Source organism: Colias eurytheme, chromosome 17, assembly GCF_061535395.1.
Source record: "Colias eurytheme isolate Ceu_HAF_F1 chromosome 17, ilColEury1 Martin Lab GWU primary, whole genome shotgun sequence".
NCBI classification, from domain to species: Eukaryota; Metazoa; Arthropoda; class Insecta; order Lepidoptera; family Pieridae; genus Colias; species Colias eurytheme.
Window position 1 is genome coordinate 8,937,073 of NC_142996.1, and position 17,440 is coordinate 8,954,512.

The following is a 17,440-nucleotide window of genomic DNA, read 5'->3' on the forward strand; positions in this document are numbered from 1 at the left end:
CGCTCTTACTCTACAACTTATGTTTTTTATTTAGCCACTGTATCCTTTCTTTTATTAAACTAAATATCTAATTCCATTCTTTTCGGGAAAACATTTAAACAGTATTTCCCGCAAAAACTGCACACAACCGCCATCTTAAAACACTCAATTATTAAAACGCAGCAAGCTGAAATATTTCCTGTCCTGAAATATGTTCGTCCCGGGGGTGTATTACGTAAAATATATACCGTCAGGGACTGAAACTTGTCAATAAAATGTAATTGGCTCTGAGAGGCAGCTGTGGCTAGTAATTACTAGGATTTGTAACGAATATAGGCGTTTTGTGAAGTACCTTCCCCAACAAATGATGTTTGTTGAAGTTACTGTAGAATTTAGAATAGTTCAGTTAAGAATTTCCATATTTTGGTACATTACGACAAACGGAAAATTGTAATTGAGTTTATGTGTTATGTTTTTTAATTATTTTTATCAATTCATTAAAAGACACTATTGGGAGAGAATAAATTTCTTAATAAATAATTCACGCTTGGCACTTGTAAGGAGGATACACAACGAGCGGTACATTTAAAACAAAAACGGAAAAAGGAACTTGTGAACAAGACTTCTTAATAGAAAATTTATTGTAACATGCAATAAATATATCGTTAAAATCCAGTACATTTAGCGCCGTTTTCGAGTCTCTCTCTTACTACACAAAGTTCCTGGTCTAACCAAAATTTTGAAGCGTGAGCGTAACACCAAGGGGGCCTGGGTTCGATTCCCGGTGGAGACGAAGAAAAAAATATGTCTTGGTCTGGTAGGACACAGAAGGCTGATCACCTACTTGTCCCTAAAGAAAATCGATCAGTGAAACAGATGTATAATGCATCTGCCCCTTACCCCACTAGGGGACATGGGACTTCACTTTCTAACCAAAATTTATTCTATAATAAATGTGACCTCTGCAGCAAATTCTAGGCTTGAACATAATCCTACATTGGCTTAAATAATTCAATATATATGGGATTTAGAGCCGAAATGAAAAGCAACGTCTGCTAGTTTGATAAATGGTTTCATTAACGGCGTGATTAATTATAGAGAAGTTGCTATAGGTCGGGCTTAGTCGAGATATTGTTTGGTTATTACTATAGTAAAGTCAAAGAGATACTACGTTTATCGTTATTATAATTTACTATGTGTGTCTTATTTAACCTATGATATATTATAAACTAGCTTACCGCCCGCGGCTTCGCCCGCTTTGTCTAAAACCTAATAAATTATATACTAAAACCTTCCTCTTGAATAACTCTATCTATTAAAAAAAATCGCATCAAAATCCGTTGCGTAGTTTTAAAGATTTAAGCATACAAAGGGACATAGGGACAGAGAAAGCGACTTTGTTTTATACTATGTAGTGATTATTACACCACACATTATTATTGAGAGAAAATCAAGCCGAAAATGGGCCATTAGCGGAGATAATTGTAGTTTTGAAAATAGCTACAATTATTCCTTGACATGTCCAGATGATCATATTGAAAGTCCTTAGAACTATGTAAACTATAAAGTAATTTTTAATTTCAATGGAAACTTTAAGAACGACTTTAACCATTTAATATTAATTAAAGTAATATCCATTCAATATACATCAAAACTTGTTCAAAAAATAGTTACATAAAAAGCTAATTGTTTCCTATATTATAAGCTCGATACAACATCAAGTATGGGTCGTTGAAAATTTTCACAGCCATTTAGCAGGCGATACGCATAAATCCTACATGCCTACCATTACTCTTTACTAAGCCTGTACCTAACAGAATATAAGATCGCGAAATAATAGTAAAATATTTTTACGGTACTTGAAATATTGCGGTTGCTGACGGTACCGGAATATGTAAGATTTTGGTTTAATCCATACTAATATTATAAATGCGAAAGTAACTCTGTCTGTCTGTCTGTCTGTTACTCAATCACGCCTTAACTGCTGAACCAATTTGCATGAAATTTGGTATAGAGATATTTTGATACCCGAGAAAGGACATAGGATAGGTTTTATCCCGGAAATCCTACGGGAACGGGTTTTTCTTTGAAAACGCGGGTGAAGCCGCGGGCGGAAAGCTAGTGTAGAATACATTTAAAATTCTATTATCTAAAAATACTAAAAGAATCGCCAAAAATGTACAAAAAATAATATTATGTTATACGGACTAGGTACCTATAGGTAATAGGAGTCGATGTATCACGGATGAAATATGGAGCTACAGTCACAGACTAAAAAGTAACTAGGTACGTTTACAAGTTACAACGCACGTAGTTTAGGAAAATTTAAAAAAAAGAAGTTCAATGTGTTTTTCTAAAAATTATCGTACTTATTTTTTAGTTAAGTACAATTATTTTTATTTTTTTTTCTATATAATACAAAACAATCGGTTTGACAAAGGCTTGCAAAGTTTTGCTTCGCGTGAACCTCGTGTGTTATTCCCTAAGCATTTTATGGCTCGGAAAATTAGGTACATTGTTTCAACATTTAATGCGATGATTAATGGATACTGGTTCTATTAAAAAGATTATTTTTAAATATTGTATGTGTAATATAATAAAAAATTGTGTTTTCCATTTTTCAGCGGTTTTGCAAATAATTATGTTAAATAGTGTTATCTTTTTATTATATACGTTGACTATTTCGACCATTTTTGAAGATACACGGTCAGATATCCTATCTCCAATTATAAACTATCTCTATACCAAACTTCATCTAAATTAAATCAACGTTCTAATAATTGTCAATTTGTAACAGACACACATAAAATTAGTACAGAGAAAAGGGAAAGAATTGAAAAATGAAATGCCTTTTAAGATTTATTACCCTATACGATGTCACGGTATTAGCTTGTATTATGAAATCGAAGGCTATGATTGATTACAGTGAGCTGAAATTAATATCGGTGGCTGAACGCGTGACATTTTTAGATTAGAACTTGATTTTGCCCGTGACTTTGCTTGTATTATTATGATGATGCATATAATATAAGTAGGTACTGTAGTATGTACCTAATAATGTAATGTTTAGTTTGAAAAGGACGTAGGTTCGATTCTTGCTGTTATAGATAAATAAAATAATCATGGGAGTAGAATCAAGTAGAATTAATGGTCAGTATTTTTCAAAATACTTAGGTATCTAGATATTTCTTTTTTTAGATAAAGTACCAATTACCTATGTATAATGTATATTATATAGGTATATACCGACAGTGTAGTCAACAATAAACATAATAAAAAATATCTCACCACCTTTCATTACTACATTTCAAAACCTTTCTTTTATTGTTTCAGGTAACTATCCCATAAGCACAGCACACTGCGCAAAACGAAACAACGGCCATACATCTTACACCGGTGCATTTTGTCCGTATTTTGGCCATGCGCCCACTGTGCGTCACATCAAGCCTGCGAGTGATCTATGGCCCTTTGTAAAAGTATTGTCTATGCTTTCGCTTACTTTGGCCCGCGGTTACGCTCTTGTTCTAATTTTGATAGATTTTCTACTTAGGTATCTACCGTAAAATTTGATCATGATGTTACTATAAATTTGGTTTTCAATTTGTTTAAAAATGTATCTACCTTTTCTTGCATGCCATCCTTATGTCATCTATCTCTATACGAAAATTCACTGAATTTACTTCAGTTGATTGGCAAAGATAACAGATATCAGATAATACTAAAAGATTTGATTTATAGTAGGTATTTTAAAATTATTTCATAACATTTGGCAAGACTTATAAGTCGTCGTAAGAAAAAATATAATTATTAGCAATCTGATTTACATTGCTTATTTTGTATTACGTAAATCTTTTTACGTTCAAAAACAAGATGAACATCTGCGGCCAGTTGATTGATATTTGATTATCAATCACAAAATAATTATAATGTACATTTATTTCGTATATTCCTACTTACAAGTTATGAATAGTATAAGAAATAACCGAATCTTCCTAATTTCTCTTACACTAATCCTAAATTATTATCCAAATATATTATTTACAACTTCAACGCACCTGAAAATATTTATGACGTCACAACTCACACATTTAAAACAACTGGAAAGCGTCACAAAATGCAGGCTAAAAGGCAACACTTCTACGAAAATATGAGCTAAAAAATTCTGCCGTTCACTAACACAAAGCATTTCTTTCCGGCTTGCATACATTTAGAATATAATTCAGGTACTAAACCTTTCTATGGCCATATTTTTGACGTTAGCGAAAGAGTGCTCAGATTTCTTGGCAAGTCGCCAACTGCGTAAAAGCTAATAATGTTTTCAAGGCTTTTCCACGTGAGGTGGTAAATTAACTGAGGCCTTAACGATAATACTGCCTTTATAGCTAATAGCTGTGACCTGTTTGGAATAAGAGAATGTGGCACAAAAAGAAATAATAATAAAATAAGGAACTGTTCCATTTCAAGTATGTTTTTATTTCTGTAGGTGATACACAATCATTATTAATGTGAATATTAAATGCCACTTCAATAATTTAATGAGCCATTTTAAATGAATAAAATTTAGAGACATAAAGTGCATCTTATATACTGAGGAGCAACCTATATCAAATTCATACTATAAGTTATAAGAAGCTTATGAATCGTGATATCGATATCAATTACGTACCAACGCTTCAGAAAACCATTTCGAAGATCCGACAAGAAACTGTAGGTACATGTGATCTTTTACTGTATCACCACGCAGTATAAAACAAAGTCGCTGTCTGTTTTTATATAATATGATTAAATCTTTAAAAGTACGCAACGGATTTTGATGCGGTTTCTTTTAATAGATAGAGTGACTCTCGAGGAAGGTTTTAGTATTTAATTTATTAAGTTTAATACAAAGCTGGCGAAGCCGCTTGCGGAAAGCTAATCCTATTTATAAATAGGAAACACGCAAATGCAAAATGCCATAGTGTTCATTCAATAAAATAATAAAACCACCTTCCACCCACCTCATAAAAGATAAAGGGCTATTTCTATTATAGCTGGTATCTGAGTTAATTCATATAAGAGGGCCATTGGGGTCATCGTATAGAATTACTCGGCATTATCCCTCAATAGGCATGTAAAGGTATGTGAAAATATTACATATTGGATAAGTATCGGTAGCAAATTGATACTTTTACGAGTGGAGTATTTACTAATATGTATTTCAATTTTTGATAAATAGATTGAAATGGATCCGCTTTTAGTTTAGAGGGACTTTAATTTGGATAAAAGAATGTGCGTGAAAATTAGATCTTGCAATCAATATTAGAAATGAAAGGAATCGGTGTTCCTAAAAAGCATTTATATCTCTAGCGATGATAAATATGTTAGGTATTTCTGTTTTGTTAACCTATTAGATACAATAAAAAAAAACTTAGTCGCGCGCATTTCTGTAAAAATTTGGATGCGGTTTTAATATTATGTAAAATCAGTTAATGTGATAATTCAAACTTTTCAGTTTTTATTTATTTAATTTCAATCAGTTCGTATTTTTGATGAGGCCCATGTTATTTGCGCCAATTGAGTTAATTTTCCATTACATTTGATTTACGAACATTATTTTAACTTTTGATTAAACACAGGCTAACTCAAATAAAATAAACGTATAACTTGTTAGAGTATGCTCTTAACCACAATAGAAATGGTTGTTTAATTCATTAATTTCCATTTAAATTTTACTTTTAAAGCTTTCCACCTTTCTTCGAGAGAAACATCTACATTCTGCTAAGAGTTAAGACACATGTATCTACAATTTATGAAAATTCGTTCAGCCGTTTTGGCGTTTTCAAATACACAATTTTTTTAGGTGAAACTTTTTCAGGCGCCTTGAGAGTAAAATTTCATGGTCGCATCTTGGCAATACCGTCACATCATGGAGGAAGTCAACGATTTTGGTATCTTTGAATCTTTCCAAAGAAGTTTCACTTCTGACACGTGTGCTCAGCACACACGCTATTTTTTTAAATGCTACGTTTAACACACGTGAAGTTTTTAATAACTATTCTTTTAAAAATCTGGGATGACAATGCATCGCTGGCTTATAGTAATCTTTTGTGGTATGAGAGCGTAAGCTCAACAGAGCTTAAAGCTCGTATGAGCTCAGTAACTTGCTCGTAAAATTCAGAGCTATGAATATATATGACGTTTAAGTTTTATTAGCAAAAAATGTGGCTTAATGGCGCGGTAATGTATGAAAATTTACGACTAGATGTAGAGCGTGTGTGTATAGCTGTAAAGATGTTATTGTTTTGTTTTGTTATTCTTGTATTGTTTTACCACTAGTAGCCTTTTTAATATAGGAAAAAGTAAAAACCATAGATAGAAGGGTCACTTATTGACCATAAAAACACAATGCTGAGGGATCCAGGTGGCGTTTCACTCGCAATCTTAAAGAAATGGTTTTTGGCCGATATATCGGAAACTATCTACTTTAGAGAAAAACGTATTCAGATCTTTTTTGTAGAGAATAAAATTTCGCATATTATATACCTTGTAAACTGTTTTGTAAAACTTACCGTTTACGATTTATGGGTTTATTAACTGTTTTTACTGGGGTAGTTTCATATCTAAAAGCTCAATAGTTACACGTCAAAACGTCAACCGAAGCGTAAATAATAAACAAAACAGTGAACTAAGTGCTAAGCCTTAATTGTACACGTAACAAGTACATGAAACTTTACTTAGCGTAACGGAAACCTAAGGAGCTTTCACGGGAACAGGCAATATCGTTCGAGCGTTTTTTACATTATGTTCCCGAGTTTTTGCGTGATGTATTGCATTTTTATGTTTTTTAGGCTAATGGTGAAAGACTACCATCGCGCCCGGCTTCGCTTTTAAAACTTACATTATATACTAAAGCCTTCGTCAAGAATCACTCAATAATAAAAAAGAGCGTGTGTGTCGGCACACGTGTCAGAAGTGATATTTCTATGGTAAGATTCAATGATACAAAAATCGTCGCCTTACTCCAGGACGTGATGGTATTTGCAAGATTCGACCTTGAAATTTTACTCTCTACGCTCTGAAAGAAGTTTCACAAACAAAAACAGTTGCGTAATTTTGAAGATCTAAGCTTATAGACACACAGATAAAGCAACTTCGTCTTATACTATGTATTTTTATAATTATCTAAGGTAATTATGATTTTATTCTGCCTGTTTGCTTATCCCACTTTTTTCTAGTTTTGATTGAAAATCCTCTGGCCTAGTTAGTATGATGAAAAAAACTATCAAACTAATTGAACCTTCATCCTTTTAATTTTTACATCGTAATGCCGACAGATTTTCAAAAATTTCAAAAGCAGATGCGGATACATACCTATTCATACGTATACACATAAAATATGTTATATCAGTAAAAGGTTTTAATTAGAAAGCTCTAATAAGGCTCTAATAAACTAAAATGAAAAGTGCATTTAATGTCATTCCAATAATATTATAACATAGGTAGATACCAAATTAAAAACCTTGTTATTTGAAGTCTGTTGATATTAAGTTGTATCTCTATTAAACGCTTCGTATAATAAGAAAAGTCAAACTATATTCAATAGCTTTATATCTTAATCCAGAAATATGACTATTTACTAAACTAAAAGTTCGATAACAAGGACAATTCGTTTATTTCCAGCAAGATAACGAGCTCCGAGTTATATTATCCGAACCACAAATGGAAGAAACTTTATTGAAATATATCTTAATATCTTCTTAATACTATTATAAAGGCGAAAGTTTGTACGGATGTATGGATGCATGGATGTATGGATGTATGGATGTATGGATGTTTGTTACTCTTTCACGTAAAAACTTCTGAACCGATTACAATGAAATTTAGCACAGATATAGAGGGTAACTTGGATTAACACATAGGATAGGTTTTATCCCGGAAATCCCACGGGAACAGTAACTATGCGGGTTTTCCTTTGAAAACGCGGGCGAAGCCGCGGGCGGAAATCTAGTCCTACATACTTCTCGTTTTTCATTACAAATCCTCAGAAACTTGTTAGCTTTTGTCTAAAGTTTGAATGGAGTTTTTAAATTATCCTCGTATTTTTATATTTCATACTTTGTGTTCGCTTGTATTAAGGTCAGTGGGATTGATAGAGTTGCGAATGTTTCTAGTTACTACTAATAGAAATTCTTTGTTAAGAAACAATTTTACTTCAATGAAAGTACACTATTAAATGGCTCTTACATTTCTATACTTGTTTTCTCAGTGATCAATGATAATAATAGGTGCATCATTATTACTTTTGAAAGAAAAGGGTTTATAGAAACTATGTTGAAACTTTCAATCCATTTACGGACACAAAACACAACAGAAATTTCTACTGTAAAATCATAACGTACAAAAATGATAAAGAAACAACAAAATACACTGTTAACAAATATATTTATAATCAATAATTTGTATCACGTTTAAACAGTAACGAATCAAAAGAGTTACTAAAACCTATGTATACTTATATACAAACAAATAATACTAAAAAAAACGCTACCAAACGGTACGAATAATTTTCCATTCCGCGCTGGGTTGTTAGAAGTCGAGCTGAAAACCGAATCCGAACCTCACTCTTCTCTGTCGGTCTAACATGGTGCTGGCCATCAACCTCACCACTCGCGTCTCGCTAGCCTCACTGAACATTACATCCTTTTCGATGGTAAACCCACCACACCGCTGCGTATCAACGAATATTTTTAGTTCCGAGCTGTTCTCGTAACTTTTATGGAGCGCCACGCTCATCACTGTACCGGCCTTGTTCTCGTTCAGTATTGTCGCCATTCGCAGGTCGCTCGCAAATTGCTTGAACAGGCACAGCTGAAATCCCATATTGCTAACTGTCGAGGATAACGCATAGGTCGGTCTCTCGTACCTCGAGCTAACGGATATAGTTGATAGAACCGTCGATAGAGGCTTAACTCGCAGCTCCATGCCAACACTGAATTCTGGCTTCACTTTATAAGTCCATTGGGTGATTAAACTAACTGTCTTCGGATCGACGTCTTTCATATTCATCGAAAAGGAACTGACCGATCTGTCGCCGGTGTTCTCGAGGACCGCTTCCACTTCTGACGAAATTAAATTCTTTATTTTCGTCGTCATTCTGATTTCTAGATTATCTTCTAGCGCCTCTCGGTACGTCGCAGTGGCTGAACCCGCTAAATCGATCACGAGACCGTCATCGATATTCTTTGACTGCATTTCCTTATGAATAAAGTGTGAATAGCATTTGTATGAATCCTTCGGTTTGCCGAAGGTATAGTTTTGCACTAGTTTTGCTTTGTCCATTATTTCTTTCATTATAACGAGCTTAGCCCCAATAAAACACTTGGGGAATACGCTTTTGGCCTCCGCGTGGATGTCACTCAACTTTGTCAAATCCGTTCTGTCTGTTTGTAAAATTATTATGTCCTTCTTTTTCGGCAGGAGTTTCTGTAGATTCAATACGAAGTTGTTAACTTCCTCTTTAAACTTACTTTCTTTTAAATCCATTGTTTGTTTTTTATTTGTATTTATAAAATTATTTGTACAGGTTGAACGTCATTGACCTGTGTTTTTTTTGGTTTGACGTATTAGTAGCCAATGTTTTTAAATAATTGCACTTTATGTCACAAAGTATTTAGTAATAAATTTATTTATTGTACTCTATGGATGAGTGTGTAGTTCATTCTGAATATATTTAATACGAACATAATAATTTACTGTACAAGTAACGGAAACCTGTATAATGATACTTGAAACACGATATCGAGATCACTTCCAAGAAAAATATATCAAACGTATAGATGCATACGTATCACAAGCTCATGTGGATCAAATCTCAGTTGATTGTTCACATAACGATCACTTCACAGTCACGACATATTTTCTATAACTATTAATGTATTTCTTTGCACAATCGAACTAACAGAGCGACATATTAAAGACACGTGCGATTGAAAACAAGGCTAGGCCGATACTGACGACTGACTTGATAATCTGATAATAAAATAGCACAAAAAATTGGTTGTCTGTTTAATAAAGTCGGCTTACTGACGATAGTTGAAAGTGACAACGTCCGATTGTGCTTCTTTGTCGCACGTTCCGCGCTCTCGCTTGCACTTTAAGCCTTATAATTTTTTTTATACATGGAACGCCTCAGAGCGAGGTAACGCCGCATGAGTTATGTTTTTTCGTGCGTGCAGCCGGCTCTATCGAATTATAAGACGTTGTCACGTCAAAAACGCATTAAATACAAACAATAAATAAAAGTAAGAAGTATGTAAGACAATAAAATCTTAAATTTTAATCGTTAATTATTTATATCAATTGTATAGACTAGATTTAACAATCTATTTAATTCTATGCAAAATCTTGGATCTAAAAATAGGCGCAGAGCAATGGCTCGTTTCAATCTATGTATATGATGTATAAAATAGAGTAGGTCCTTTCATCAATGCGTTTTTGACGTAAATTATCTTTTATCTTTTATTCTAAAGCTTACTAGTCTTAAAGTTAGGTACTAGAAAATCATCAATGCGCATTACATATATCAGGTACCTACATACACCAAAGTCTATATGTTTCACGAAAAATAAAACAAAGCTTTAAAACACTACGATCGTAGTGAATATTTTCATGATTACACGGCTAAATAAAATAGGTTATAAGTACATTTCAAGTGGCCTCTTTAATTTAGCAGTGTTACCTTTTAATCCACTGTCGGAGACTCGAGAGTTATATATTAGAACAACAATTCACCACCTGTCGAGAAACGAGATAACTTTCAGTAGAAATGAGAAAATAACAAATAAACTGTTTGCGAAATAGTTAAAAAGAAATTTAAATTTACTTGCTCACTGCGGGGTAAGCTTACATTTCATAGATGGATAATCCGCTCTGTACATGTTTTTTAATCAATATCGTAATATATATTGCACTGATATTTTTTCTGAAAATATTATAGTTTACGATAAAAAATATAATAAACCGTTATCTAGGATATGTGTGAGTTTGCTTGTTTGTATAAAAAATCTAAGTAACAAAATCTATTGTTCGAAAGTCATGTAAATAAAGCCCTATCATGTGAATAGAGATTCTAAAAATATCACAAATTTCATTTAGTGAACATAAATTATTAAGTATTTTTGTAATTTCCTTGATCCTTCAATTCACTACCGATTTTAACCGAGACATTTAACGTAAGACATCATGCACAAACACAAATGTACTTCCCATTCCATCATACTAATTTTTTACAGATTCCAAAGCACGAGGCCCTATTTGCACAGTTCTAGAAATTTCGAAAATCGGTGACCCCTCAGTATCTTTACCATTAGCCTAACGAACTAGTCAATAGTAGGTTTTTTTCCCTATTACTAAAAGTCGATAACGTAGCTGTAGTAGGAACCTAGGTTTTTATTCCTCTACTAAATGAATGAAACGAAAAAATGTAATGAAAGAAGTAGTAATTTTCATCCAAAACAAGATTTATCTTTCATTTAAAGTGAACAAATTTTCACGAGAGCTCGTTCGCAAAATTCGCTGAGACATAACCGTTATATTTGACGATGGAGCTAAACAAAACATAAACTACTGGGGTCTTATTAAATTGGTCGGGTAAAGTTTTAATTGTCTGCCGTTTATATTGTTAATGCATTGAGTATTATCGTGAGGCTAATTTTCAGGCATTTCATTTGTTACTCTTTTTAAATAATGTTATTTCTATGGTTTTGGTTAAATAATTAAATATGAATTTACATCACTACTCAGTACTCACTACATAGTATAAAACAAAGTCGCTTTCTCTGTCCCTATGTATGCTTAAATTTTGATGCGGTTTTTTAAATAGATAGAGTGATTCAGGAGGAAGGTTTTAGTAAGTATATAATTTATTATGTTTTAGACAAAGCGGGCGAAGCCGCGGGCGGAAAGCTAGTTAAAAATAAGCTCAACTACGAAACATTTTAGCTTAGAATTGTATCGAATGTGAAAGCTGTTAAAATTAAAGTTATTAGAATTATTCAGATAATTTAATATAAATCTTATAGATCTTGCATTTTGAGGGAAAATGTTTAAAGTATATTGTAGACAAAAACAATCTCAATACAAATTTCATTACATATTCGTCGTCGCTGATTTCAATGCTGAGGTTTAGATACTGATTTTTTTAGATTTACATATCTAAAAATTACCCTTTATCCAGAGATTTTTCGCCAAGTGTAATGAACTGACGCACGTGATTCAGACCATAATTTTGCTTACCGCAGAATTGTGAAATTTGAATATCTTTTTTGATTTACAATATTTCTGAAACGTTTACATTTTATGCGATTTTTGTATTGTTTTATAAAATTATATTAAGGTATCTGTAACAAGTAGACGACAGAAATCCATAAACGTCAGCAATTCACCAATCAATTAGTGCTTTTGATCAACAACGCATTTTTATGATAAACAAGATGCATTTGAGAGGTTTTAATCTAAACTCCATTCCAAAACTTAGCTTGTTAAACAATATTTCGACTAAACTATCTAGTTATTAAAATAAACCTCGAAAGCATCCTTAAATAAGGAGAGTTTTGTTCCAGTTAGCTTTCCATTGACTTGGTCTAAGAAATAATTGTGCAAGTTCTAATCTGAAACTGTTGAACATCTGCTGTTCAAACTTCAATCGCAAACACAAAGTTGGCTCGACTCGCGGTTAGTTGCAAGTTAAAAATCACATTCTGAAGATGTGGGAATTAGAAATAGAAAAGATAGTAATTAGTATACTCTGTCCATTATATTATTTGCTTTTTGACAGCTTCACGCCTATGAAGGATTGTATTGTTTAGGTTAAAATGTCATACAAATAATATTGTACTTCATGGACAGGCCCCGCCCACTTAGTGATGTCTACACATAATTATTCAATGATTGAATGAATGATGGTTCGATAGATTATAATAATCGATAGAAATACTCTGTAAAATATATCCGATACAGAAAACAATCACAATCGATAATCTTTTAGACATCACTTCTGGTATCACCCGTCGAGCTGTCAAAAGGAAATTATTAATAGTGGACAGACTATATATAGATGGTACATTTTCATAACATAATTTTGATGCCACTTTATTATGCTGCCTATACTAATGTCAGATATTTTGGCTGCGTACGGGCAGACAGATATTATTGAACTCGTTCTTGTGACAAATATTTTTGCTTATTTCCCTCTAGTGATATATTTATGCTCGTGACTGTACATAGGTCATATATATTTTTATTTGTTGATTTTATTAATGTAAGACAAATAAACGCTTATCTATTTAAAACGTGTTAAAAAGTGAAATCCCATTGTTATTTAGATTTCTATGTGAAATCCCGTGTCCCCGTAGTGGGGTAAGGGGCAGATGCATTATGCATACCTACATATGTTTCACTGATCGATTTTCTTTAGGGACAAGTAGGTGATCAGCCTTCTGTGTCCTGCCAGACCGAGACATTTTTTTTCTTCGTCTCCACCGGGAATCGAACCCAGGACCCCTCGGTTCTACGCTTACGCGACAACCACTGTACCAAGGAGGCGGTCATAAAGCGTGTTATACTAATTAGAAAATATTCTCTCTGTATAATACACTAATTTGATAGAATTAGAACACAATTTGCGACGACAAGATGAAATTAGAAAACCATTCAACATAAACTTCAAAAGCACGAAATATCGATAATGAAAATAAATGAGCGTCGTCCGAACCCTTAATACTATTTAAATCAAATTAATTCTCCAAATACAAAGAGATTAATTACTTTAGACAAATCCATTGAACTGTTGCGTAATTTATTTTTGCAATTTTGACAGCGATCGCGAATTAAAAGTTTTTGGATAAAAGCCTCCGGAATTAGAAGGGTTGCAAGAAATTCTCAAGTTAAACAGATTATTCCCAACAAACGGGTAATAAATTTCGCTTAATGAAACGCTCGGACAAACGATAAATTTATATAAATAAGTGAAATTGGAATTGGCGCGACTGCGATGCTTTCTTTGTTCAAAACGCGATATATTTTTAGTGCTTTTTGAACAAAATAACAGAAATTTTGCTAATTGTTGCTAACTATTATTAATATTAAATAGGTACCTACCTATTTGTTTATATCTACGTAGTTTTGTACAGAGATTAACCCTTTTGAAAATTATGACGGTAACAAAAACAGGGCGCTCTTTTACGTGAGACGCTGAATTACTGAATATTAACACTTAGATCTTATGTAGGTGAATTTATGTAAATCGATTATTGTTTATCATTTCTTCATTAAAAACTAAAGATTAGACTTACTTAGATGAAGTTTACCATAAAGATAGATAAAAGTCTGGATTAACATAAAGGTACTTTATGTATTGTACTTAGCAAGTGAAGCTGCGTGTTGAAAATAGTTATGTCTAAACAAACTTATCCTTCACTTATTATACTTATGCAAACTAATATAAACAAAAATATTTAAATACCCGAATATACTTCAAAGGCTATGAATTTTAATTGAATATTATCGCTGAAAGAAAATTTACATTCTTATCATTACTAAGTTGGAGCGGTAAGTTTAAAGCACAGATTAGGTAACGTGTTCATGAAGTTTAACTTAGTAGCTACAAGTTCTGTGCAACTTGGAGATTCACTACATCCGTACGCATGAATATATTTGACGTTAATTATGCTCATACATATCATACTTATTGGTAAGTAGTATCTAATAAATCTATGTCGAAGCGTTATCTTTTAAGTATATTTACTTCTTTCTGAAACACATAGACTATATTTTTTTATTAAAAAAAATCATCTAATTACACGCCATACATAGGAAGATCAGAATGCAGATCGAACAACAAACAAGATATTTGTAATAACAAAAATTGAAATTGTAATAAAAAAGTCGAAAAATATACCTAAGTATATTATTATGAAAAATTCACACTCCTAATACGTAGCTAGATAACTTTCAATGTAAAAAGCTAACTAGGCAAAATGCCAGAAATGAGACTAAGCTATTATAATGAGGTTGAAGAGAAGCTAACTAGTATTTACACACTTATTACGTGATTTCAGCGCGCTAATGCACTTACTGAGTCAGCGACTAGTTTCAGTTGAACGGGTTCTATTCATTATGGTGTATTCAACCGCGGTTAGAGGACTATGTATTATAATAAATGACACTAATGAGTACATGCATACATTTAGTGGTACACTTTGGGTACACTTCTACATGTGTCATTTTATTTTGAATATTTAACTCGGTTTATCTACATGGCAGAGTGTGAGTACATTAAATATTGTCAATTAATTCATATACAATTCTATTTTACGCAATAAAATAAAATAAAAGTATTCGTATACTCTGCGGAGTAGATGTAGGTAGTCCCTTACCAAAACTAATATTGCAGCCGTGGTTTGTGTAGCCCCAAGTTTGATTATGGCTTAATTTGAAGCGCATCTCTTAGTTGGACCGCAAAACTAACGATGTCTTAGCTACGAGCACCGCTTGCAAATCATAGATATGCAATTTAATGTACCATAAATCCAAGTCGGTTTTCTATTGTTCTTGATTTTGTAACGAAATTACCATACAGTTTGACTACGGCTTAAATACGGCTGAATAGAAAGCTTCCTTAGCCCAGATTTATCGCTGTCTGTGGTATGCAAAAAGCGCGGGAATTCTTCACGGTTTGCCGCCAATTTATTCATATGGTATTATTGTGGGAATTTACCAATCCATTATTGTGTGACTTAACTTTTGATTTTATTCAGTAAACATCCTAGGTATATAACAAAAATGAATCGCAAAATGTGTTGGTAAGCGCATAACTCGAGAACGGTTGAACCGATTTCGTTAATTATTTTTTTATAATATTCCTTGAAGTACGAGGATGGTTCTTATGGAGTGAAAACCGAAACACGGACGAAGCCGGGGCGGACCGCTAGTTGTATATAAATATAATCAAAATGAAAAATGTATCTTTTCACAAGTATAAGAACAATCTGCAAACATTGGATTGTTTTGCATATCAAGCGAACCCTCATTAACAATAATGTTTTAACTTTGAAGCGAAAAAAGGTTATAAACATTATCGAAGAACCTTCCGTTGAATATAAATGAAACGAAACACAATAATTTTAAGGCTTGAAGTGCAAGCGAGAGCGCGGAACGAGCGACAAAGAAGCACAATCGGCCTTAAGACGTTGTCACGTTCAACTATCGTCAGTAAACCGACTTTACAGGCAACCAATTTTTTTTAACCAATTAAGCTCTGAAACGATTTATGTATTTATTTAAATAACTACACAAATGACATACAGCATACTTAATAAAAGATTCCTCAAAAACTTAAATAAAATTAATAATTCTTCATTCTTACTGCTTGTCTTTGTGCCCTTACTGTAGTGGGAAGGGCTTATTGTTTTAATAGATTATAGAGACTAACTCTCAGAGCCAAAGTTAATATAATATGTTCCAGGCGATTTTCCTAAAATCGCAGAGAAATTAATAAAGTTCTGACTTGAATATTTCAATGAAATCGTAATAGTTACATAGGAATTCTATATTTATTTTAAATGTTAAAAATATAAAATGATAATATTGATAGGTATGATTTAAAAAGAACATCTACTCGGCTTTTCTTTGAAGAAACTGCTTTCTGAACCGGTGGTAAATTATTATTTATCCGTATTTTGACGATTCAAAAGCGCTTGTATACGTCTATAAAATAATTTTTGAGTTTGATTTTGAAAATGTAGAACTATATGCTTATATTCATTGTTATTTACATTTCGATCTGTAACATTAATGTTTATTTCAATCTATGCATATTTGTTGTTGTAATATCTAATTAGCTTCCTATATCGCATAAATCAGCTAAATAATGTTTTATAAACAGGAGCTCAGGGACCTAATTGGAGATAAAAATAAATAAGGCACGTAGTTAATTCTATTGATAATTTATTACCTCGATCACGTTGATTTTCGCATACCTAATTATCCTTATTTTCTTATGTAGGTTTGAAATTAAAAACTACCTATTTATATATATCAAAAAGCATAAATGTGAGTAAAACACTTTATAAATAGGTGATCATGCAACTTCGTCTGCTGTCTCAACGAATATTGTTTTACATTTTTACAACCTTTTTCATTGCTTCTTCGCTCCTATTGTAGCTTGTAACACAAAAATGTTTTTCAATTAAACGATAAAATATTTTTTTAATTCAACCAAAACAAAAACACTTCAGATTTGCTTCAAAGACTTAAAAACTCTTATTATAAGTAGGTATTTACTATAAACACTATATTTTACATATTATATTATCCACACAGAACCCAACTTATACCATTCCAGTTTAATCTTATGCAAATACAGACCCTTCGCAAGATTTATTCATCACCGATTTAGTGCTTAGAATACTCTAGAACTGATTTT

General features: G+C 32.5%; 2 protein-coding genes across 3 annotated transcripts in view; one reads left to right on the forward strand and one right to left on the reverse strand.

Moving 5' to 3' along the window:
• Positions 1 to 17,440, forward strand: part of LOC149901391 (rho-related GTP-binding protein RhoN-like) — an 88,283-nt gene that overhangs the window by 39,397 nt on the left and 31,446 nt on the right. The window lies entirely within an intron of this gene.
• On the reverse strand, positions 8,382 to 9,907 carry LOC149901392 (uncharacterized). The gene has a single exon (XM_090111780.1). It carries the CDS (start codon positions 9,499 to 9,501, stop codon positions 8,545 to 8,547), a length of 957 nt encoding a protein of 318 aa, XP_089967906.1. The 5' UTR covers positions 9,502 to 9,907; the 3' UTR covers positions 8,382 to 8,544.

Excerpts from the sequence above, each read along its gene's own strand:
- LOC149901392 (XM_090111780.1), bottom strand. The coding sequence starts at position 9,501 with ATGGATTTAAAAGAAAGTAAGTTTAAAGAGGAAGTTAACAACTTCGTA.